A 23,943-nucleotide genomic window follows, 5' to 3' on the forward strand; every position below is an offset into this window, starting at 1 on the left:
CAATACTGAAAAAATAAAAGGCTGAGGAAATACATTTTGCCCAACAAAGAAAATAATCACAAATTTATAGACTTGGGATTAAATGAGATTTTAAAGAACACGTTTCAAAACCATCTAATACTCTCGCACCACCCAAAAACTATGCCTTCCGAGACTACAGAATCAGGTTGTAAAATGCAGCCATCCTCAAAGATTCCACTTTGGGTTGGGTCCAAAAGTGTTTCTATCACTTTTACCCACTGGTTCTCATTCTGCCTTTTGACAGAACAGTCAATCCCTTTCTCACACTTCAGACAGGCAATTTCGGTCTCCCTCGCACACGCCTTCACCTCAACCCTAACTGACCGTTCTCCAAACCCCAGGCTAGACAGCCCCACTTCCTCTGTGTGCCTGTACAGAGCATAAAGAATTGAGGGCTTTTTGGAATTTACAAAATGGACTCCACTGGGAGCCATGACAGTACTGTCAACTGGCAAACAATCAAGTCACCTAAAGGGAACGCCCTAAGGGTGTGACTGGACCACCCAAAACCACGGAAATGTCACAGCTAAATGTCACAGTCCCCATGACTGATAACTGAAGAACTCTGCCCACTGAGGGCTACATAAGCTGAGCACCTCAGACACACGATGACGCTCAAGCCTGACCAGAACACATCATCCTGCGGGTGTTGCTAAAGCCGAAGACCCCGACCCTCTTCTGCCTGTCACAGCCCCTGGCTTAGGACGGACACGAGAAGAGGAGGAGGGCAGCTTCAGTTCCAGGGCTCGCTTCAGGAACGCAGAGGACGGTCACGCTTTCGCTCTGTGGGTAAGCCTCGGCACCCTCCCCTCTCCGTGGGTTAACCCGCACAGATGCGTGGCTACCCGATTGGTTAATCTGAGAAGGTTCCACTCAACAAACCTGGCCTTGTGGCAAGACACGACCGCGTCCGAGGATGTTACTTTGGCAGCGTCCTTGCTCGACAGTGTCCCTGCCATGGCACGTCCACAACTTCCCTCCCCGTCCTGGCTGCTCTCCTCTGGATACTGGCTCTGTAGTCTACATGTGACAAAGGATGGTATCCATGCTGAGTGGTCCGGGGACCGTCTGGGCCCAGAAACAAGCAGAACCACCAGCGGTCCTGTTCCATCTGTTGCCAAAGCACTGACAAGCCCCCTCTTGGAGATCCACAATTCACAATAACTCAAGGCCAAAGAAATTTTCCAACAGAGATGCTCAATTATCTAACCTGCCATTTCCTAAACCAGCTCTCCCCGCCACCCCCAACGTAATAACTACAAACATCAAGTGATTCTCTGGAGAACTCACTTTGGGAAATTCTGTTTGGGATATTTCTGTTAGAATTTGAAACTTCCATTACATGGGAGGTAATTAAGGATAATTAATCAATCGATAATGAATGTCGTTGAAGAACAGTCACACCATATTATTGATTCATATTAATAAGCTTGTTGGAGGCAAAATCCTCAATCTTTTTTAGATACGTTCCTGCTAAGCTGCACTTCTGTTCTGTTCTCATGCAGTTGGTTATATAGATCCAGCTGTAGGACCTTTTAAGTGTCCCTATGAAAAGTCTCGTTACTAAATTTAGCCCATGGCTCTGGCCTAAACTAGGAAGTGTGCATGCACACACACGCTGCTTTCAATCTACATTATCCCATTGAAAAATCCACGCCTTTGTGAAAGAGATATCATCTTGATTTTTTATTTTAGATAAGTCCTCCAGAAGTCATTCACCCGAGGCCATATAGTTAGCGAAGTCAAAAACAGAAGTGAGGTTCCACAGCATTTTGATGAGCTTTACTTTGAAAAATGGTACTTTTTCCAATAATATAGTCTCAATCGACAGTGGCCGAATCACAGCTGAAATCCTCCATTGTGTCAAGAAGCATCTATTGAATGCCTACTTCCCCGAGTGCTTTTTACACACTGGGGGCCAAGGGTGAGGAAGACAACACAGAATAAGGTGCAGACGTGATTAAACAAGAAATTATAATGCAGTATGATATATGCTAAAATAACATTTGCTATAAAATCAGGCTTACTAATAACTCTTTTATACTTTGATGAGAAATTGTAAGTATTATCCAGTCCTAGTATCTAGATGGAGGGATCTCTTATGACCATAATTCAGTTAAGAAAAAGAGGCTCCATTCAGGTTTACATAACCGGAAATGTCCAGCCAGATGCCAACATAAGCAGCCTTGGGCCATGGCTATAACTGGAGAGTTTCCGGGAGCAAAGCACTGGGCATCCTACAGGAAGACACACTCTTCCTCTCTCTACTAGAATTCCAGTCAGCCGCCATATGCTTATGAATAAGGTAACGTGACTTTCACACACTAATAAATGACTGTGACTCATAAAAATTCCTCACAAGACTATGAAATCTGACTTTCCGGATTAGGAGCAAAATAATCAGACAAAATGAACCTAGGAGGTAAACATGGAATTACAAGACATACTTATATACTTGAGTTCGTGATTTTTTATCCTATATATGTGTATCCTTAACGTTTGTTACCTCTGGCTTCATATGCTAAAAGAGAAGTAGAAAAAGAAAGCCATTCCTTTCCTGACCACTCATTAAAATCTGTGTCTTAACCCGACGCCCTAACGCCCAACACACACACACACACACACACACACCCAATCCGCCTTCCCTACTTTATTTTTCTATTTAACATACTACACATTTTCTTATTTGTCTTGTCTACTGTTAGCTCTTTCACTAGAATATGAGTTCCATGAGAGCAAGAAGCTTCGCCCCTCCCTGGTGGCCAGAACAGTGAGTCTCGAGTACAAGATGCATAATAAATATTTGACTAAATGAATATCTAAGTCAGGACAACAAAACAATTGAGTCTTTTGAACTCAGCTGTGCCTAAGAAGGAGATGGGATCTCAAGCCTTCCTCATCTTCTAGCTCCCTAGTCCTTTACGGGAGGAGCCCAAAATGTTGTGAGTTAACCAGCTTCACTGCACCAACTTGTTCCTAGGAGTTCAGTAATTCCTTTCACCAGTTGAGCAGAGCTGCCAAATAGATCACATTTCCCCCCAAAAAATGTTCTCTGGTACTCTCACTCCTCATAAAGTTGTTTGGTTTTTTTTTTTTTTTAATGTTCCTTCATATAATGCACAAGTTTATTCAAAACGTCGTGCAATGTTACTGGACTTGTTCAAGATAGCCCCAACTGAAAAGAACACAGAAATCCATCCACAGTAGGACAGATTAAAAATTTGTATCCTATCTGAAAATTGGCACACTATACAGTGACCAGAATAAACAAACTACAACTATACGCAAATACAGGGATTAATCTCTCATACATCACGTGAAACAAAGACACCAAGGAGCATGTACGGTATAGTTCCACATGTATAAACTCCAAGAACAGGCACGACTACTCTGCAATAAAGGAAGTCAGGAAAGAAGGTGTCCTTGGGGGAGAGGGGACAGTTGGTAGGGGGCTTCTGGCAATCTTTTATTTCTTGATCTGGGTACTGGTTATATAGGTATATTCATTTTGTAAATATTCATCAAGGCATTCACTTATTTGTGCACATTTTACAATGCTATACTTCAATGAAATTTACCTAAAAAAAGCAAAGAGCAATAATGTGTACGTGTGTGTGTGTGTTGTATATTAGTATTGTTTTAAGAAATAAGGTGAAATTTTTTACACACACGTATTTTTATAAAAAGAAACACAGGAAAGACAAACCAGGTAAAACATTCATTATAAAACCTATTCTGTGCCAGAAACTGCCCTCTACTCTATGGATAAAAAGGTAATTAGGATACAGTCCTTGCCATTATCTTTATGCAGGAGCCAGATGAGGAAACCCACACCTAGTCATCTTTGTAAAGGAGCGCTGGAGAGTGGGTACTAAATCCATAATGTGGGCGCGGGGTCAGGAAAACACTCCGGAAGGGGGGCCTCTAGGATACGGTCTGGACAGAAAAGCTCTGAAACAGGAAAGGGGAAGAGCACGAATGAAGCGTAAATGAAGAAGATGCACTTGAGGAACTAAAAGCAGTTCAGCATGGCTGGAATGAAGGGTATGTACGGCAAAAATGACAGGAAGCCAGAGAAACAGGACAGCAAGATCACAAGGGGTTTTGCGTGCTATTCTTAGGGGCCTGACATTGAAGAAATGGTCCAGGATCGGCTTTCAGGCAGGCCGACTAGGAGGTATCAATCAAAACGAGCAAATTCACCCTCATTCGAATTCCAGATAAAGGACTGAGCATTTTAGTATCCAGACCTAAGTTCTTTAAAGCAGGGGGTCCCCAACCCCCAGGCCACGGACCCCATGGCCTGTTAGGAACCGGGCTGCACAGCAGGAGGTGAGAGGCCTGCGAGTGAGCGAAGCCTCATCTGTATTGGCAGCCGCTCCCCAGCACCAGCATCACTGCCCCGGCTCCATCTCAGATCATCAGACACTAGATTCTCATATGAGCGCCAGTCCCTGGTGCCAAAAAGGTCGGGGACTGCTACCTTAAAGGGAGGAACTTCTTTGGATGAACTGAATAGATTCTGTATGTAGAATCCCATTTGGTTACTAAAAGTTGGGTGTCCAAATTTTACCAAAGGCTATATTTTCACGCTACATGAAGCGGCAGAAGGAATATCCTGGTTGCCAAATCTTGGAGCAAGCAGATGGAGCAGAGTGAAGCTGTCAAGATAAAAAGCCGGGTACCACGAACACTAACCACAGCCAGGGAGAGATGGGGTCGAGGGCAGGCGTTTGACAGTCAGCAATGAGCCGCTTGGTGTTCGGAGTGGGTGTTCTCTCCCTGGATTTACTCACATCGCGCATCTTTGTTCTGAAAACCCCTTACAATGTGTGATTTATAACAGGGTCAAGTACATTCCAGGAAAACACTGGACCAAATGGACCAGGGGTTATACCCCATTCGTAGGTCCATGCTTTCAAAATAAAATAAAGGACAGGGGAAAGGGAGAGAATATAAGGGGAACAAAAGCAGAAAAGGAATAAATAGAAGAAAATAGGAAGGTTCTCACTCTCTCTCCTTTCCCCATACGTAAGATAGACATATACGATACAATAAAAATTAGGAGAAACAAAGAACAGAAATGTCATAGGAAGGCTGAAGTCTGATTTCGCCATGCTAGAATACCTGCAAAACCTGCACTACCTTTTTTGACCAATATTTTCTGAGAAACACCAGAATCTGAAAAATAAGTGATCTCCATCCCCCGTATCACAGGTTATTAGTGTTCACCGCTCTGCACAACAGGTTTCTGTAACGAATGAATCCACTTTTTCTGCTTATAAAGAGGTAGAGTCCTATAAAGGGAAATGCAGGTATTGAGTCGCTATGTACCAGTGCCTTTCTAAACACCTGTATGTGTTAATTCCATTTCATCCTCACAATAAAAAGAGCTAGGTTGCTACGCTTGTCTTACAGATCAGAGGACCGAGGTTTAGATAAGTAGTTTGACTACATGGAGCTAAGATCTCACAACACATCTTTGTCTCCAGAGTCCAAGCTTTTAACAAATACTCTCTATGGTCTCCCAGGTCCCCAACGCCGAAGAATCCCCTGAATCCACAGCTACCGTTCCCACTCGTTGCTTACTAGTTCCTTTAATCTGTCAACATCTTACACATGATTGGCTCCCAATATTCCACTTCGGTAGCAGTGCCAACGCTCATGATAGAGTATGGCGCCTCTCTAAAATTTTATTAAGTTTTATACAAATTTTTCAAGTCTGAAGCTCTAGTGTGAATCCCGGAATTTTTGCATTTCGGATCCACTTAAAATGATATCCAATCATACTCATAGTATACGCTGACAGATATTAAGATGCAAGATTCTGGGTGCACAGTGACACATTTAAGAAAGAAAATAAAGCTGTTGCTGTTTTTTTAAGATGCAGGGAATTTTTTGACAATAAATTTACACCTTTTGGCACATCTATTTTAATGTTCTGGAGAAACTGTGACAATTTTCACACAAAAAGTTTTTAAAGAAAACTGTGTATCGGGGGTGAGGGAAGAGAAACATTAATTAAGAGAGTAAGGAATCCTAATGATTATTTGGGGGGTAAAATGTTCATTTGATGAATCTTTTGCTTTCCTTGTCCTTCCCATTTGAGGCAGAAAATCACCAAATTGATCATAGATTATGTTTTCAACCTCTCTAGTTTTTATTCCCGACTATTAAAAAAAAAAAAAAAAACCCATGTGGTAAAAATTAACAGCTATGACATACCTTATAAACATTTCCACTGACCTGTTGGTGTATTATCTGTTAAATTATTAAACTGTACATGAGATTAGACGTGAAAATGCTGTCTAAACAGATTTTTAACTAGCTGAGGAGCCTACAGTAATCACTTAACTGATTCAGGTTTGTTTCTCCCAAAAGTCTTAATGGCATCATCAATTACCAACCTCTAGAAGTGCACATCCACATGAGGGATGCGGCAAACAAGGATGTCCAAACCTAGTATGGTATAACTTGAATGGAACCCTGGGTCAGAGAACACGATAAATTACCTTTCTGGCCCTGTTTGCACTGAATGCCTGCATCTACCCTGGCCCGCCCTGGGGGTAAAGTCTCAGAGTGAGTACAGATGTCACTGATGGGCATGTGCTAGAGACACAGACCAGCAGAGCAACACTGCTCTCCCAAGCTGACTCTAGACAAAGGCTCTGCCCACCTCTTGGGCCTAACCTCTCCCCCTTCCTGTCCCACTGACCAGGAAGGACCATGCCTCCTGCCACTGCTGATACGTCTCCTCTGCATAAATGTGCTCTGGTGACATCTGCTCATGCTAAGCTTTAATGGCTCTTTTCATAAGTTTCCCTGAAAGCACCCCACCCCTAAGAGCCAAGATTAGAACTACCTTGGCTCTCTGCCAACTCCTAACCAAGACCCCTAGAAGTCTGAGCATGTCTCTTCCAGCAGGCTGTAAGTTCCTGAAGAGTACAGACTTATCCTTTTCTTCATCTACAGGGTCTCATAAACAGTAGGCACTTAGCTGCTGATTAAATTAACAAACCACAACTTAGCATGCAGCATGCTGTGGTCACTTGGTAGAGGTGCCTTGTCTTCTCGAGTTAGAAAGAGGCTGGTTTTTCTGCCACCGCACAAAATTAGAAGATTCTATAAGCCAGGAAAGGGCAGAGTGAAACTGATACTTGACTAACTTTGCTGGTGTAAGTGTAAATTGGTATAACTCTTTGGGAAAACTATTTGCAAATTCAACAAGGAGCTTTTAAAATGCCTATACTCACTGATCTAGCCATTTCAAATAAATTATTTCAAATATGAGGTCATTCTGTGCACAGTTTTTTATTAAATTATTTCTAAAAGCAGAAACTTGGAAAGCAACTCAAAAGCAAAACAAAGTAACAGGTAAGTTAACTGTGATACATACACTTGATAGAATCTTGTATAACATTAAAAGTAAAAGCTATGAAACCTTATAAATAGAACAAATGTAGAACACCTAGAATAGATTGTCACTCTTAACCCCTTATAAAAACCTTCCTTCTAAGGAAGAGAGGTGGAGGAGACATTCCTGGACTGCGGAGGCCAGTAACATCGGTTTGAGTCCCGTCCCTGGCTGGCTCTGCGGTCCTCTCTGGACCTCGGCTGCCCAGTCTGTAAGATGGCATTAAGCCGGACGTGGTTTCTCAGTCTTTTCAACCACGCCCCAATCCCCGTCACAGTAGGTCTTCTGCAAATAAAAACCTTAGTTTATATTTACACTGACTGCTTTCAAAATATAAAATTATATAATATTGAATGTGCTTTCACAAATTACACGAACCCCTATAAATTGAAACTTCTCCCTTCTCTTTGGACCTTGACAATCACTAGATTGCAAACTCTCTACTTAAAATCTCACAATTAGAGGTAATGTACAACATAGGGAATGGAGTCAATCATATCATAATAACTATGTATGGTAACAGATGGTTACTAGGCTTGTGCTCACCACTTTGTAAGGTATATAAGTGTTGAATCACTCACTATGTTGTACATCTTAAACTACGATAATCTTGGATGTCAACTATAATTAAAAATAAAATTAGAAGTTAAAATAATAAAATAAAATTCCACAATTCTAATTTGTTTTTTCCTCTCTTCATTTTGGAAAAACTGGCTTACGCACGCCTCGGATTTACATTTGTCTGTCTTCCCTCCTCTCCTTTTCCATAGGGGATTAGGGTGGGACCTACATTGTTGGCCTTCCTTTCCAGAAGAATGGGGTATTAGCCATCTTCATGATAATGTGGGGGAGTGGTGCCTGAATTACATGCAAAAGCACATTCCCGGAGCCACAATGTCCTCCACAGTACTGGTCAGGAAATTATACTGGAGCTCCCTAGAGTGGACATGAGTCATAAAAGGGCCTCTAATTCTTTATATTTCCTTTCTTCCTCTTTTACCATGCTGAAAAATTGTATTTTAGTGATTTAAAAGAATTTCATTCTACAGCAATGAGTGGAATTTCTTCAACTCAAATGTTCTCGGCCTAAGTTTCTTCTACTCCTTTCCAAATATGTAGCATAAGATTTTAGGATGAAGCTACACGTTGCTTGTCTAAATGATTCAAGACTGAAAATAATGAATGTCGGTGAGGATGTGGGGAGTAGGGACCTCGTACCCTGTTAAAGGGGAACAGAAATTGGTGTCAGCCACAGAGGGGAACCTGGCAATAGACGTACGCTTGAACCCAACAGCTCCCACTTTCAGATATGCATCCTAAAGGAGCTCATCCTGGAGAAATAAGAAGTATGTTCAAGGATGTTTATCTCAGTATTATTAGTAGAAGCAAAACCACAAACCTACCTAAATGTGCAACGAAAGAGACTAGGGGGAAAAATTATGTCAAAGTCACACCATGGAAAACTGAGCAACCATCATTTCATTTTAAAAATCATATTGTATAACAATGTATATAGGACATCACATTTGCATTAGAGAGAAAGACACAGAAAACATACCCATAAAACAGTTTTAGAAGTTGTACATCTAGACGCTCACAGTGTCATCTCTGCTTAGGAGAATTACGGGTCGTCTGCTGCACTTTCTTTCCTTTGTTACTGTATAGAATTTCCATGACTGTTAGAAAATCTCTTGTACCATAAAGAGGTTCTCTATTCCAACAGTGAAAATCCTTGCAGTAACCAAATCTGTATGAATTGACCCAAAATTTCAAAGTTTCTGGAGTTCCGGAGAATGCCTTTTTCACACAGCACCTTTTTAATACCTATGAGTGCACTCCAGGAATGATGCCTGAGAATATGGCCTTTCTCTTTCAATTTTTTAAAACACTGATCATACATTTTTATATTGGGGGGAGCACAAAAAAACACAACCAAGCTTTTGCATTATGAAGGTCCTCCCTCGCTTTACTGCTCCAGACTACTGAAGAGAAAACACAGGCACCGCTCATGCTAAAAGCCCTTGAATATCAAACCTACGTGATGTAACTGCAGTTCTGACCTCTCCCAGAAACAAAATCTTAATCAACCAGTCTGGAATTTTCTGGTCTCCACCAATGAGGTAATCTGTCACTTGGGCCCTCTCCATCCCCACAGAAAGAGGTGATCTGCATAAAACCCCTTCCTGTTCTTCCCCAACGCCGAAGAAAGATGTCTTTGCTTTTCCTCTGCTGGTAGCTCCTCGCCCCAACCTTCTTCCTATAAACACCTTCCATTTCTCCACTCTTTGGAGAACCCTTCTGGTTGATGCCGCCCCGTTCGTGAACTGCTTCAGAAAGCCAGTTAGATCTTCAGATTTATTCCGTTGAATTTTGTTTTTTAATAACACAAATAATTTCCCCCAACACCTAACCCTTATGCCACCTTCACCTACCCCAAAATGATTCATAATTATCTTAAAACTTCTGGTGCTTCTCGTTATAACGTCACCAAGCAAGTTTCCTCTCTCTCGCCTACAATCTCAAAGCATTCTTCCAGACAGTTCTTCTACAATCTCAAAGCATTCTTCCAGACAGTTCTTTGGTCTCCCTCCTGATCCTCTTTCAGAAAGGAGATTATTCTCCCCATCCTATGAGGATAATATATTATAATCATATTATCGTTAGCCTGGAAGATTATAACAGACTAACAGGGTTATCTACTCCTTGGGAATTTAAGTGTTTGCAGAAAGCATCATTCCAACTGATATTAACACCCAAACTGTCAAACACATGAAATCAGCGCCACGATTTCCACAGAAAGGCAAAAATTACCAGAGATAGAACTTGAAATTGTCTTGACTCTAAGGCATACACACTTAGCAAAACAAGGTCTCTCCTGTGGGTATAAAATCCTTCCTCCAGACCACATGGCTTGGCTTTTGCAAACATCAAATTATTATAATCCTAGAAAGGGATCCTCTGAGCTATGCAGAACAATCGACTCATTTTCTGTCATCTAGACATTGGTGTCTTTTGCTTCATCCGGAAAGAATATCAATTTTTTTCTTCGGCTAAATGATGCTCACCCGATAGAGCAACGTGAGACCCACCAAGTGCGCAGACACTGAAGGGCCACTCTGCTCTACAAGGGAATGCTGGGAAGCATAACGTGCGGTCAAAACTTGTAAGACTACTCTGGCACATTAAAAACAAATTCTTTCTGTAGATTACTTGATTGCAAAAGAGAAAATGTGCATTTACAATGATTGGACAGGCCACTTGACCAAGGGATCAAACTGGGCATCACTCACATTCGAAGAAGCCATCGTTACCTTCAGAGTATTCTTGCCAAAAACTTTTAACCTAAACCTAACCAAACTTTTAGACCTATCTTCCCATTTGTAAAAATACGGGGGACTAAAAATACTAATACTAAGAATCCTGTAAATGGGTCAAAAATTATAATACAAGGAGCAAATAATACCTTGGAAATGTTAACAGTAAAGTTAAAGTATTCAGCAGCTATTCTATGCCCTCTCCCCCAATTCTTTGTTTTTAAAACCAAGAATTGCATTACTCTTCAGCATCGATTTCATAGGAGAGCTAAAGTTATAAATAAATCTTCCTATTAGTCCCTCGCTTAATCTTTGAATGGCTTTCTATTGCCTTCAAGGCCAAGTTCGAATTCCTCATGCTTAGCATGACTTCTTTAGAAGAGTCCATAAAACCTGACCCCAGTCTCAAATCTTGCCACTCCCCAATTCCAGCAATAATGGACATCAGCAATTCTCTGGAACCAGCCAAGCTCTCAGACAATGCTGCTCCTATTGTCTGGAACTTAAAGACATAAAACCCAAGATGAAGACAAGGAAAAAGTCCCAGGGAAAATCAGCTATCATAACAAAGCATGAGCTCAGGATGGAAAGGGAAGGGAGGGGAGCAGATCCCAGTGAAGCCCAAGCTCAGCTGTGCTTCCTGCTGCTTTCACATGCAGCATTCAATATGGTAGGCTTGTTATGGATCTTCGATTACATTTGTAGGTTCATCGAAAGAAAAAATGACTTATTCTTGAGATTGGCCTTACTCTCAGACTAAAATCAATCCCTAGGCCTGTACACCCCACAATCGAAAAAACTGCAGAGATTAAGAGTTAAAACTCAGTACACCCAAAGACGTTAAGATACTGACCCTCTCTGCAGGCAACCACACGGCACTAAAATGCCATAAAAATTAAATTAAGGTGCTTTGTAATAGATTTAGCACTTTGTTTTTAAATATTAACAAGACTGCCAGAGGGAGTAAGTTTATCAAGGGATAAGAATCCTAACAGTAGTCCTAGTTCACTCAGAGGCCAATTAACATTTCCCACCGCACACGACAACTAGACTCTCTAGGGTTCGAGGTTGCTTATGACCCTGCGAGTTTGTCAGCAGAGGCCTCTCCCCAATAACCTATTACAATCAATGCACTAGGGGTTCAGTGTACAGGGAGGCAAAAGCTGAACTATTATAACCACCTGAGCAAATTTAGCATGCCCTGTATTGTTTTGTTTCTTTTGCTGTCTGAAGATCGCACACCTAAGGTGGCCATTTGTTTTAAGTGTCTCTTCTCACCTTGATTTTCCATTCTCACAGTTATTTTAAAAATCAGCAAATCCCTAACATTCATAAACTGTCGGTCGCCATCTGTGCTTTTCACAATTAGATCACCGTTAAAAAGGAGCAAAATTTTCAGCTCTAGACTTTACTTCAACAATCTGGCGAATCATTAAAGAGGTGAGTGAGTGACTTCATCTATAGAACACAGTCACTGTACTATGAGGCCGGCCTAAAACAAAACTAATTCTCGAACTTGAACAACTGTAGGCCCTGAGCTTTCAGGTTAGTTTTATTACTTCCTCTCCCTACAACCCAATCCCACTCCACAAACAAAGCTAGGCACTTTCTGGATCTCTTGTCATAAAATGACTCAGTCTGCTGATGGGGTAACTGACAAATGTTTAAGGAATTAAATATTATCAGGTAAAAGATAAATTTAAAAAAATATTGTTCTAGGAAAGCTATAAACTATATAAGGATAAAAAGAAAATATGCTTAAAAGAAAAAAATGATCAGGTAGCCCCAACTATAACCTTCCATCCAAATGACTCCCCTAAATGAACTCACAGATTTTCTTGAAGTATCTTGTGCTAATTTGTGGTTAGGGCACACCACACTCAAGAAAGTGATGCTCACAGCAGGACGCTAAGACTAAGTAATTTTATGAGATTATGTCTGCATTTGTGCTAAATAATTTATGCTGGGAGAGGTAATAAAAGCAGAGATGAAGTTAAGCTATTGATTGAAGACTGTACTAACCTTGTGCAAAAAATAAAATAAAATAAAAAAAGGAGGAATGAGTAAGTACCTTCAAGATCCAGTGCAAAAGTACCTGCCAACTGATCTCTTCCTTCCTTAAAAAGTCCCTTTGCTCTTATGGGGAACACCTTTTGTACTTGGCAGTTGTGTAGTGTCTGTGTAATCTGTGAAGGCCTCATGGTACCGGGGCTACAGCAGGCACATACAAAACGACTAAGAAGCCAACTGAAGGGAGGAGAAGGCACAACCGGATAGAAGACAGTGAATCGCCTGTCTTGGCTCATCTTGGGGAGAGGAAAGGGGAAAAAATTACACAGCAATAATTTTTACTGTTTAAAAGCACAGGTTAGACAGCATTCACACTCTGTGTTTAAGGTGACTAGTACTTGCTGCTTTCTAGTGAGTAACGAAGGGGAGTCATCTCGAGAAGCAGAGCATTACTTCTAACTACAGAAAGGCATAATCATTTCAAAATCATGGGACTGGGGCATTCCAATATCACCTTATGAGATGTGTGAGCCTATTTTTTAAAAAGGTGTTATAGTTTTGCTGACTTCTTTGTTCTCTGGGGTATTTCTGCAGCCTTTTCAGAAGAACCTTAGAGTATTACCCAGAAAGCACTGCAACTTTCCGATGTCAGCTGGGTAGCACATGTTAGAAAGGTAACCACAGGACATCAAAGGTTGAGATAGCCATAACGACACTACCTGTCATGCGAAGATGAGCCACACGCAACCTCGGCACAAGTTCATCTTGAGTATGAGAAGTCTTAATGGCCATAATCTCCTGCCATACCTTGGTCCCTCCTCAGCACCACATCTCTACTCCAGTTCCCCCAAAACAGCATTTCTGGGACAGTATTATTCTTTCATCCATGGACAACTTCAATATTGGCTAAATTGTACTATTATTTCCATTTCTTTTTATACCTTTCATACCATTTAGACCATAAACATACTGATCTCTGATCTCAAATGCTGGGCGCAAACACTTGTTGGTGAACAAGTTCAAGCAAGGCTTCTCTGATTCTATTTGATCTATTTCTGATTTCTGAGGTGGAACTGTCTGCATGAGGTAAGAGTAGAAATTGTTTTTTTTAAATTATGTAACCAAATGGATAAAACAAAAATTAAATATAACTAGAATCCAATTAAAATTACACCTTCCAAAGTCATTCCCTCCAAAGTTACGTATGGATTTAGCTAATGTCATAGGTAAAATATCTTTTTATGTAATATGTTAGCATGTGCTCTAAAAGATATTTTCCACCTGAGGACACAGAGCAAAGTTTATTTCTTCAGAGCAGAGGAAAATGGCAAGGTAGGAGAAACGGCAATGACATTGGAAATGAGCCTGTATCTCACCCCTCGTGATATGCCAAATCAGATACAGCCTAGGGCTGCTGGGCTAAATTAAAAGTTGAAGGTCAGTTTGGTTATTAATTTCCCAGAGACAGCACAAAGAAATCAAGATAGAAAAGCAGAACCAACCCTGGAACTCAAACAGGACTGAATGCATGTCACAGCATTAGAGTCCAGGACAGGTGGATAATAATTTGGCTTGACAAAAGTTTAGACCCTCTCCTGAGTTTACTCACTTGCTGTTCAAAGAATGCAGATGACTTCCAATGTAGCCACGAGCGAGGCCGTGGGTCCTTAAGTGGATACAGCACTGGCATGGGCGCTGCCTGCGAAGGGCAAGACTTACAATCGGCTGGCCATGAGGTCTTGAAAAAAGCCTACCAATGCATGCTTGATGAGATAAATAATCACTGAGCCCTGGATGCCATCCAGGGGCTCTCTGGGTCTTTGGGAGGACAAAGTGAGACAGGACAGATAACAAGGACATACTCTTCTCAGACTTCCTCCTTGCTCAAGCCTTATTCAAGAAAAAAATTAGGAGTAAGGGGTTTCATTTAATTTTGGTGGAAGTATTATATCCATTTTATAGCAAAACAAGCTGAGAGTCAATCATTGCTTTGATCTGGCTGAAAAGCTCTCACTAAGCTTGCTACCAAGACCTTTGGAGATCCCTGGCCTCTATTTATATTTTGATACAGACATTGTTGCTGTTATTGCTAATGGGAAAAGCAAAATGTTCTCAGGGTTCCTGGATCCCAAAGCAAAATCCCCTCCAACTTCCCTAATATATTAAGTCAATCCTTTGCGCACTAGATGTTGACACACAAAAAAAGAGAAAAATTTAAAAACCCAAGACCCAAAGCTAACCATAATTCAAAAGGAGAGCGTAATGGATATTATGGTCTTCCTTCTCAACTTCATCATTACAGCTGATTGTTTTCAGCCCTGCTTGGATGACTCAATGCATTAGGATAAATGACCTGAAAGGTCTACTGGAAATGACTAAATGCAACTTGGAAATAACCTCTTGCCTCTAATTTTCCTCTCCTCAATTTATTTTTTAACTAACAAAGTTTTTTTTTTCTTGCAATTGCCAACCCTGAAGTTAAGCTAAAAATTAATTTTCATTCTACCCTTCATCATTCTCTGCCACCAGAGTCAAGAACATTACTGAGACTAGTCTCTGAGCCTGAATGTTGATAAAACAAACAACGCCTTGTTCACATGTCAACTGAGCTTTCGGTGGACTTAACTCCTGACTCCAAAGGACAGCCAGGTTCTCCTTCAAAATACTCACTGCCATAAACACTGCTGTTATCAAGCAAAGAATGAAGGGGTTATTTAGTAGATACTGTAAAAAACACTACAAATACAGCCTTAGCAAATATTACAGGACTTGCTCCCAAGCTCAGCAATTTGCCAAATGAGCAAGCTATAAAACTACGCCTTCCAAAGCCCCTCTCATCCCATTTCCAGAAGGAATCTATTCTGACTTGATTGCTACTTTTAAGCTGTCACTTTTTCAGGTTTTCTATTTCAAATAAGACATGCTTATCCTTTTATTAAAAATGTTGTACAACATCAAAAAACCCATCAGATCAGGGTAGCCAGAGAGTAAATCATCCAGCTACGTGATATTGCTGTCATTATTTTACTAGTAGCACAAATAAGAAAGAGGGCTGCATGGGATGAAGAGGCAGTTCCACAAACTCTCAAAGCTTTCCAGACACACAGACCATGAGTACAAGGCTAAGTTATTGAGACTTCTCTGTACCAAAGAATCCCTCTTGCAAATAAGACTCAATACAATAGGTTCATATTAATTATTCAAAGAAGCTTTAAAAAATAATAAAAGCACTGATGTGCTATAACATGGGTGAACCTTGAAAATATTGTGCTATATAAGCCAAACACAAAATCACAAACATTCTATGATTCCACTTCTACGAGGTACCCAGCACAGTCACATGCATAGAGATGGAAAGCAGAAATGTAATTACCAAGGGTCGGGGGAAAGGGGACCTGGGGATTGTTGTTTAATGGGTGCAGAGTTTCCATTTGGGATGATGAAAAGTTTCTGGAAATGGACAACTGGTGATGATTACACAGTATCGTGAATAAACTTAGATTGTACTAGATTATACACTTAAAATGGTTACAGTGATAAAGTTTTGCTATGCATATTTTACCACAATAAAGAACTCTATATGTAAAACCTACAATTATAACTTAATAAGATTATAGGTGGTAAATAATAAACCTAACTCAAGGGGCATGAAGGTTCTGAACTTCAAGTACATTTAAGAGTCAAAAAAATCAACACTCTCGAAGTGTCAAAAACAGTCAAGACAAAGTTAGTCACTGGCATTCTGCTCTCATCCAGTCTCATGACTTTAAATACCATACGTATGCTGAAGACTCCCAGAATTATAAGTCCAGACTTGAACTTCTACCCTAAAAACCCAGTCTGTATACCAACTGCACCCTCCACGTCTCCAACTGCATGCCTAACGTTTCTCTGAAACTTCACTTGCCTGAACCCAAACCTGCTCCACCCGTAGTCTTCCCGGCCTGGTTAGTGGTAACTCTACCGTTTCACCCTTACCCCTTGCCAGTCTTCCCAACCAGGCGGCCAGCAGCATCCTTTTAAAATAGAAGTCAAATGATCTCACTCCTCTCTTTTCAAAAACCTCTGATGAATTCTCAGCTCACTCAGTAAAAACCAACCTCTGGGCAATGGCCTACAAGACTGTAAATCAGAAGTGAGCAAACTTTGCTGACCAAATCCCGCCCACTGCCTGTTTTTATAAACAAAGTATTAATGGAATACTGCCACGCCCATTCGTTTCTGTGCAGTATGGCTATGGCTGGCTGCTTCAGCACCACGAGCTACAAGGCAGAGTTGAGTACTTGCTGCATAGACTGCAAAGCCTAAAACAGTTACATCTGGCCCTTTAGAGGGTAAATCTGCCCACCCCTGCTCCAACTGATTGGCACCTTGTTCTCACCCCTCTTTTTACTCTCCATCTCACCTGCTCTGCTCCAGTCAGACAGCCCCCTTGCTGCCGCAGAGACGCCTCATGCAAGCTCCCAGGTCAAGGCCACTGCCCATGCTGCTCTCCCCGCAGGATTGCTACCCCCACACCCCACAACTGCAAGGCTTGCTTGTACAACTCGAAGTCTTTATTTGGTTGCCACTTCCGAGATAACATCCCCTTCTCTGCTCATCTTTCTCCATAGCACTAATTCCCTAATGATACATAATTTTCTTTTTGTCTGACTTGACCCCTGTAGCCAGAATATTAGCTCCACGAGGGCAGAGCTCTTTCTTTGTATGTTTTAGTCATGCATCCCGGGCCTAGAGCAGTGTTTAGCATATAGCAGCCGCCAAATAAATATTTGTCAAATACAATTGAAAGAGTATGGGTGGCATAGTTAGTGGCCCTAAGGCAAAACCTCAAGATTTCTATTCTAATTGTAGGAGGTAAAAAATCAAATGATTAACAAAAGAGATCAGAAAAATTAAGATCCGTACTTAAAAAGAACCTGAAAACAAATCTTGGCTTTTAACACATTCCAAATACAGACAAATACCTCCAAAGTTAAACATCAGTTTCTCAATTAAAAAAATCAAACACTAGTCAAGAGTTTCAATTAATAAATACCATATGTGCTCAGTTTGAAATCTGTTTCAAACTATAGCTCTCTGATTTATTTATATCCTAACGAACTTTATTTTTAATCTTCAGAAATCGGTATCTTAATTTACACATATTCTATTATTCTAGCCTGATATCCCATTAATATTGCTTTTCATTTCACCTTTTTAGCTGAAATGACCAGCACTAGAGGAAAAAACCTGTTTGGTGAAGTAGGTTAAAGAAATGGTATGTCAGCGAAAAACAAACCAACACGGTGCTAATAAACTCGGCAACTCTAATTTTTATAAACAATATTCAAAAAAAGAAAAAGTATCATGCAAGCAAAGTCAAAGTTGGAAGAGAGTAAATACTCTGCCCCACAATACGGAACATCAAGGAAATATAAAGAGTCAATCTGTAAATTCAAACTCCAGGTTTTTAATTTACCAAGTAAAGTAATAAACCAGCCTTTTGATATCACTAATATGCCTGAAATAAACAAAAAAACTAATAACACATCGGTTAATGTCTATTAAAAAGCGAAGAGGAATACGCACAGGGCTGTTTAACAGCGGTTACTTGGAACAGGTGAGATTACAAAGGATTTTGACTTTTTAAGATTATATATGATTATGTTTGAATTTCATATAACTTTATACTCCTTTGTAAGAGAAAAATAAAGATATAGAGAAATGATATAGAAGAGTGAAAGAAGAATGTATACCACTGATAAAAATTCTCAACTAAACATGACTAATGAAGCGCCTCGGTTAGAAATAAATTGCTTTGACCTCACAAATAGTTAAATGTTCAGATGAGAAGTTGAAAAACTATTTACAGACAAATGTGTTTTGTTTTGGCTTATCAGGTGTCTTCTGGTCTTCCTTTTATCTTTAAACTGCGAATTACTTGCCAAGTAGATAGTCTGTGGTTACAAGTATCAACTTTGGAAAACTACTTAGTATAGTAAATCCTAGAGGCTGAATGACTTGGGCAAATTACTTAACCACTTTGCAACTCAGTTCTTCATCCGAAAAATGGGGATAACAATATCTCTACCTCATTTAGGATTATGAGAGTTAATATTTGTAAAACACTAAGAATAAAGCCTGGAACATAATTAGCACTATATTTATTTAAATGTTTGCTATTATTATTTACATTAAAACCCAGATTTCTAAGTGCTCTGGAAATATTGGAAGATCTAGCAAAAGTGGGCATACAATTCCCACCTTGAAGCAGTTATCAGGTGCTGAGTAGCCTGGTGGCTGCCTCCTTTTAGCAGAATACAATCTTTTGAGTTGATCCTAACATTTGAGTATCTACTAGGAAGCAGGAGGGATCCAGGAAGGACATTAAAATGGGACTACAGCACAGTGATGAAGAGCCTGGCCTCCAGAATAAGACTACCTGGACTTGAGTGTTGGCTTTCTCACACAGTATTAACTATGTAACCTCGGTCAAGTAACAGACTCTCTGCACCTCACCTTCTTCACCTATACAATAAGGAAAACAGCACCCATGTCACTGCGTTAGGAAGATAAGCATCACGTGCAAAGCTCTAAGACCAGGGCCTTGTATACAGTTAGCAGTCTCATGTTAGTTTAGCATTTATTTTAATTTTAAAAGAAAAAGTTGGTCCCTGAACTGACAGAGGCCATAAACCAAGGAGACAAGTGTGCAAATCAATAAATGTCACACAATATTACTGGTGCTGTATATAACAGAAATAGATCAAGGCATATGTATACACTTAAATGACACTCAAATGGCACTTAAATGAAGAGCCACTTGTTCAAATAACTCTGTCCTCACTCCTCAGTGACCACAGAGGAAGCAAAGTTGTGTAGGATTCGTCTTTCATTCAGCCCAGACCAAGGTCTGAGTCTGGACCCTGCTTAGTTATGTGGTCTTAAGCTCATGACTGGACTTTTTACAGTCTTATGAGGGTTTGAAATAACAAATGTTAGACCCATAAGTTAGTGATTAGAACACGGTGGGCCTTCAGTAAGTCATAGTTATTATTTTTATAAGCCTTTCGTTTTAGAATAATTTTAAATTTATAGAAAAATTGTGAAGATATTACAAAGAGTCTCCACACAATTATTATCTGTATCCATATTGTTATTCGGATTGTGAAGAAAGGCAAATAATTTCCAAGCTACCTTTAAAACACATGACAAGGAAGACTGTTAACTCTAGGAAAATCTTAATTTAAGCATTTAAACACACCATACGTCAGTGAACTGATTTAACAAGTTTGTTAAGGTGTGCCATTTCAAAAGCAGACATGAGTTAGAAGCTAAGCACTCATCACAGACCTAGCAACACCCTCTGCATGTTACCATCTCCAACAGGAGCTTCAGCAGGTGTGGTGGGCACACCCCCAACTCATAACACCAACCCAATGTCTTCGACAATTTCTTTTTCTTCCCCAGGGCCCATCACGACGCAGTATTTCCTAACCAAGCAGAAAAGGAAAACCTCTGTGGCCCAGGCAGACCTGCATTTGAAAGCAGCATGGAGAGCAGCTGCTGAATTCTCACAGCGGCCCTCCAGATTCCTGTGGGCTGGCGGAGGGAGGGGAGGGAAATGCTGGCTCCGAGCCTGGATCCCGGGCTCACCCAACAATCACATGTCCCACTCCCTCGTACCTGTTTGACGCCTCGCAGCTGCCTGTCATAAAGGTAATGTGAAAATACCGGTTTACATTTTACAAAATAGAAATTGGGTACTCGGAAGAGATGTAGCCAGACAACAGCTAGGAAACTGGGGAAATGATGGCTATCGTCCCAGAATGAATTCAAGTCACACTAACGTTCAGAACAACTTTTTTTCCCCTTCAGACCTACTTTTAAGAGCTCTCGAACATATCGTGTCATAGACATTTCTGGATAGTTTTTAAAGCCTTATTCCTTAGCATCTTCTGAATTAAAGCGTCACGGTAATGAAAGTGAAAAGCTTGCTACGAGATACATGCGCAGGAAAAACGGCAGCGGGAACAATGCAGAGGGATTTCTCTTCGCTGGCGCTGAGCTGCTGCTGTAACAATCCTGACTCAGCACCTAAAAGGCACAATGACAAGGGAATACCATAAAAAGGCCATGCATTATTAATTCGAGCCTTGGCATCAAAGCAGAATGACTTGGAAAACAGGAAAATGTCTGCAGAGTAAAAGAAAGAGTAGCAAACAGCTTAAATCATTTTTGGCAGTGTCCTACCATTCAGAAATGTCCACTCTGGATCATTTTTCTTCTAAGTGGTCTTTTTCGCTTTTAACCCTCAGTTTTAGCCCTAATTCTGATCTCTTTATGTCCTAACCGAATTTCAAATGGTTATTTATAGTCTCTGAGTGGATTTCTCTGTGTTAATTTGCTCCTATCAGCTTAAAGATTGTGCATGCCTTAGGCCACAGCGAAACAGACTGCAGCAGCACAGCTCTGCAGAAGCCCGAGGAGATGCCACATGCAGGATGGAAGAGTTGGTGTCACCTAGAAATCAAGAGTCTGTCTTCTCAATTCTACAACAAGTGAACATGTGGCCTAAGCTCCCAATTCATAGCAGGCAAGATCATGGCGAACAAATTCATTTATTCTTATAACCATTATAGGGTCCCCACGTCTGTCATCAAATGATCAGGAAAGAACGAAGCTGGAAAATACAGGCTGATGGTGAAAGACAATGACTTGAGTAACTCAAAATTCAATTCCACGTCTTTGGTAATGTATATCAAATTAGGAAAACTAATCCCTCCTTAGATCTATGGTTCTCAACTAGGGGTGATTTTGCTCCCCAGGAGACATTTGACAATATCTAGAGACATTTTCAGGTGTCATAAGCTGGGAGAGAGGGGTGCTATTGGATCTAGTTAGTGGCTAAAAAACCAGGGATGCTGCTAATATCCTACAATGCATAGCACAGCCTCCAGGAACAAAGAATTAGCCAGCCAAAAATATCACTAGTGCTGGGACTGAGAAACTCTGCCTTAGACAAATCATTTAACTCTTTTATGCTTATATTTACTTTTAAATTAACCATTGATATTGTTAGACAGAAAGCACGGTAGTGATGTATATATAAGTTTGTACTGGCTGATTCACTTTTAGATTAATAAACAGATATTTCTTTTTAATTCCCTTTAAAAATTGGACATGTCTTCCTTGATATACGGAGCACAGACTAACATCATCCTTTTTACAACTTAAGGAATAAACTCACGACCAAGATTTATATAAAGGAGCTTCTGCTTTTGACTACGACTGAGTACCTTGCTGTAGATAAGGGATCCCTCAAGTGACCAACTAGAAAGGCCAGATTAAATAAAATAAATAAATAAATAGAAAGTCTCAAGACTGTGGAGAGCTGATGAGGCAACTAAGACTTGAGGGGACAAAATCCTGGAGAAGGATGATCCCCTTTGGAGTAAGCCAACATACTGCAGTCGGTTTGTCCCTCGGGGCATTCGCCAATTGTGGGTACCAAGAACAAGACTGAGGAAGCAGGTGAACACTCTAGGCACAAGGCTAGAGAGTCACCACTAAGAGGCAAGAAACCAGCAGAACTTTTGGCAGTATCTCAGGTCTGAAGAAGCAAAAATAGAGACTTAATGGGCCAAGATCCTGGCGAAAAGAATTGAGTGAGTTTTTCCCTTAAGAGACTAATAAATCCCAAAGTTGCATAGGTCAGGATGCTAAGAGACCAAATAGAAAGCCTCTGAAGAGCACAGGAGAGTTTTCGTCCATCCCGAGTGCTGAGGAGACAAAGATTAAAGTTTAGGGCATGCTATGGGGAAAAGGTCTTGATAAAAGCCTTAAGGTCTCAGCTGGAATTCCTGCAGGGCTGCCCCCTAAGACGGTAATGGGATCCTTACCAAAACCACACCCTACCTCTGGACAGCTCAATCTCTTATAAGACAAATGGGATCAGTCCCCATGCTATTTGCCTAGCAAATGAAGTGAGCCCTCTCTAGGAAGACAAAATAATCTAGAGCTACAATTTTTTATACACAATATCCAGTTTTCACAACATTACCAGGCATGACAAGAGACAGGACCAAATGACTGTGTATCAAAAGAAGAACCTGACAATAGGAAAAGATCCACAGGTGATGCAGATATTAGAGTTATCACTCATGGGCTTTAAAAATAACTACTACATTCAAGAAAATGAAGGGGAAAATAAAGAAAAAAGATGGGGAGAAAATGGAGAACTTCACCATAAAATTGAACTATATAAAAAAAGTATCAAATAAAAATTCTAGAACTGAAAAATACAGTAACCGAAATTAATTTAATAGATGGGTTTAATATTGGGTTAGACACAACAAAAAAGGAAGATTTGTGAACTAGAGTCAGGACAATAGAAAATATTGTGGAGAGTAGGGAAGGTGAATAGGAAAGTATGGATTTATACGGAGTAGTAGCCTTGGAAAGTGTCTTGACAAAATAGTGTTTATGTATCCATTGGATTGCTTAAGTAGAAATGAACACAGGTGCTACCTCTTTGACAATAATACAGGGTTTATGCCACTTGGTCATTTCCAGGATAGCACAATAATCAGAAAAAAAAATCTTTGGATCAATGAGAAAGGCACTGAGGGACTTTTAACATAGTAAAGATACAGAATCAAATCATTCTTAGCTCACTCTCTAGCAGTCTTGAAGTTAAAATGATCAAGGCAGTGGTCACATTCAAATGGCTCCACTTCTGTCCGATAATCATCAACTCGAACCTTAAACGTACTAATTCATAATGTTCTTTTAGCCACCATTTTATTAGATAAAATTTCAAACATATAGCAAAATTGAAAAGAATTTTACAGCGAACACCCACATACGCATCACCTCGATTCTACTCAATTGTCTCATCACAAATATGTCCATCTATCCATCAACTCGTCTTATTTTCTCATGCATTTCCAGGTAAATTGCAGAGATCAGTATACTGCCCTCTAAATATTTCCATGTAATATACCATCATTAAGAGCTAGGAATGTGCATAAATATTTCACTTTTGGGTGTAAATTTTCATAAAATAAGTGTACCTTTGCTGAGTTTCGGCGCATGCATACAAATCCCTATCAAGACAGGAGACATTACCGTCACCCCCGAAAGTTTCCTCAAGTCTCTTCCCAATCAGTCCTCACATTCATTTACCACTCCCAGAACGAG

At 40.4% G+C, this 23,943-nt stretch overlaps 1 protein-coding gene across 3 annotated transcripts in view; it reads right to left on the reverse strand.

Moving 5' to 3' along the window:
- The window catches only part of B4GALT5 (beta-1,4-galactosyltransferase 5), a 54,603-nt gene that overhangs the window by 21,789 nt on the left and 8,871 nt on the right, over window positions 1-23,943 (reverse strand). The window contains exon 1 of one of the 3 annotated variants that reach the window (XM_025039756.1): window positions 20,626-20,732. The exons of 1 other annotated variant lie outside the window; for it this stretch is intronic. In XM_025039756.1, the coding sequence (XP_024895524.1) occupies window position 20,626 (1 nt within the window). In that variant the 5' untranslated portion in view covers window positions 20,627-20,732. Of the gene's footprint in view, window positions 1-14,368; window positions 14,388-20,625; window positions 20,733-23,943 lie in introns of those variants that run through there. One more of the 3 variants, XM_025039757.1, reaches the window with a different exon arrangement.

The sequence above is a fragment of the Pteropus alecto genome, unplaced genomic scaffold (genome assembly GCF_000325575.1).
Source record: "Pteropus alecto unplaced genomic scaffold, ASM32557v1 scaffold45, whole genome shotgun sequence".
Classification (NCBI taxonomy): Eukaryota; Metazoa; Chordata; class Mammalia; order Chiroptera; family Pteropodidae; genus Pteropus; species Pteropus alecto.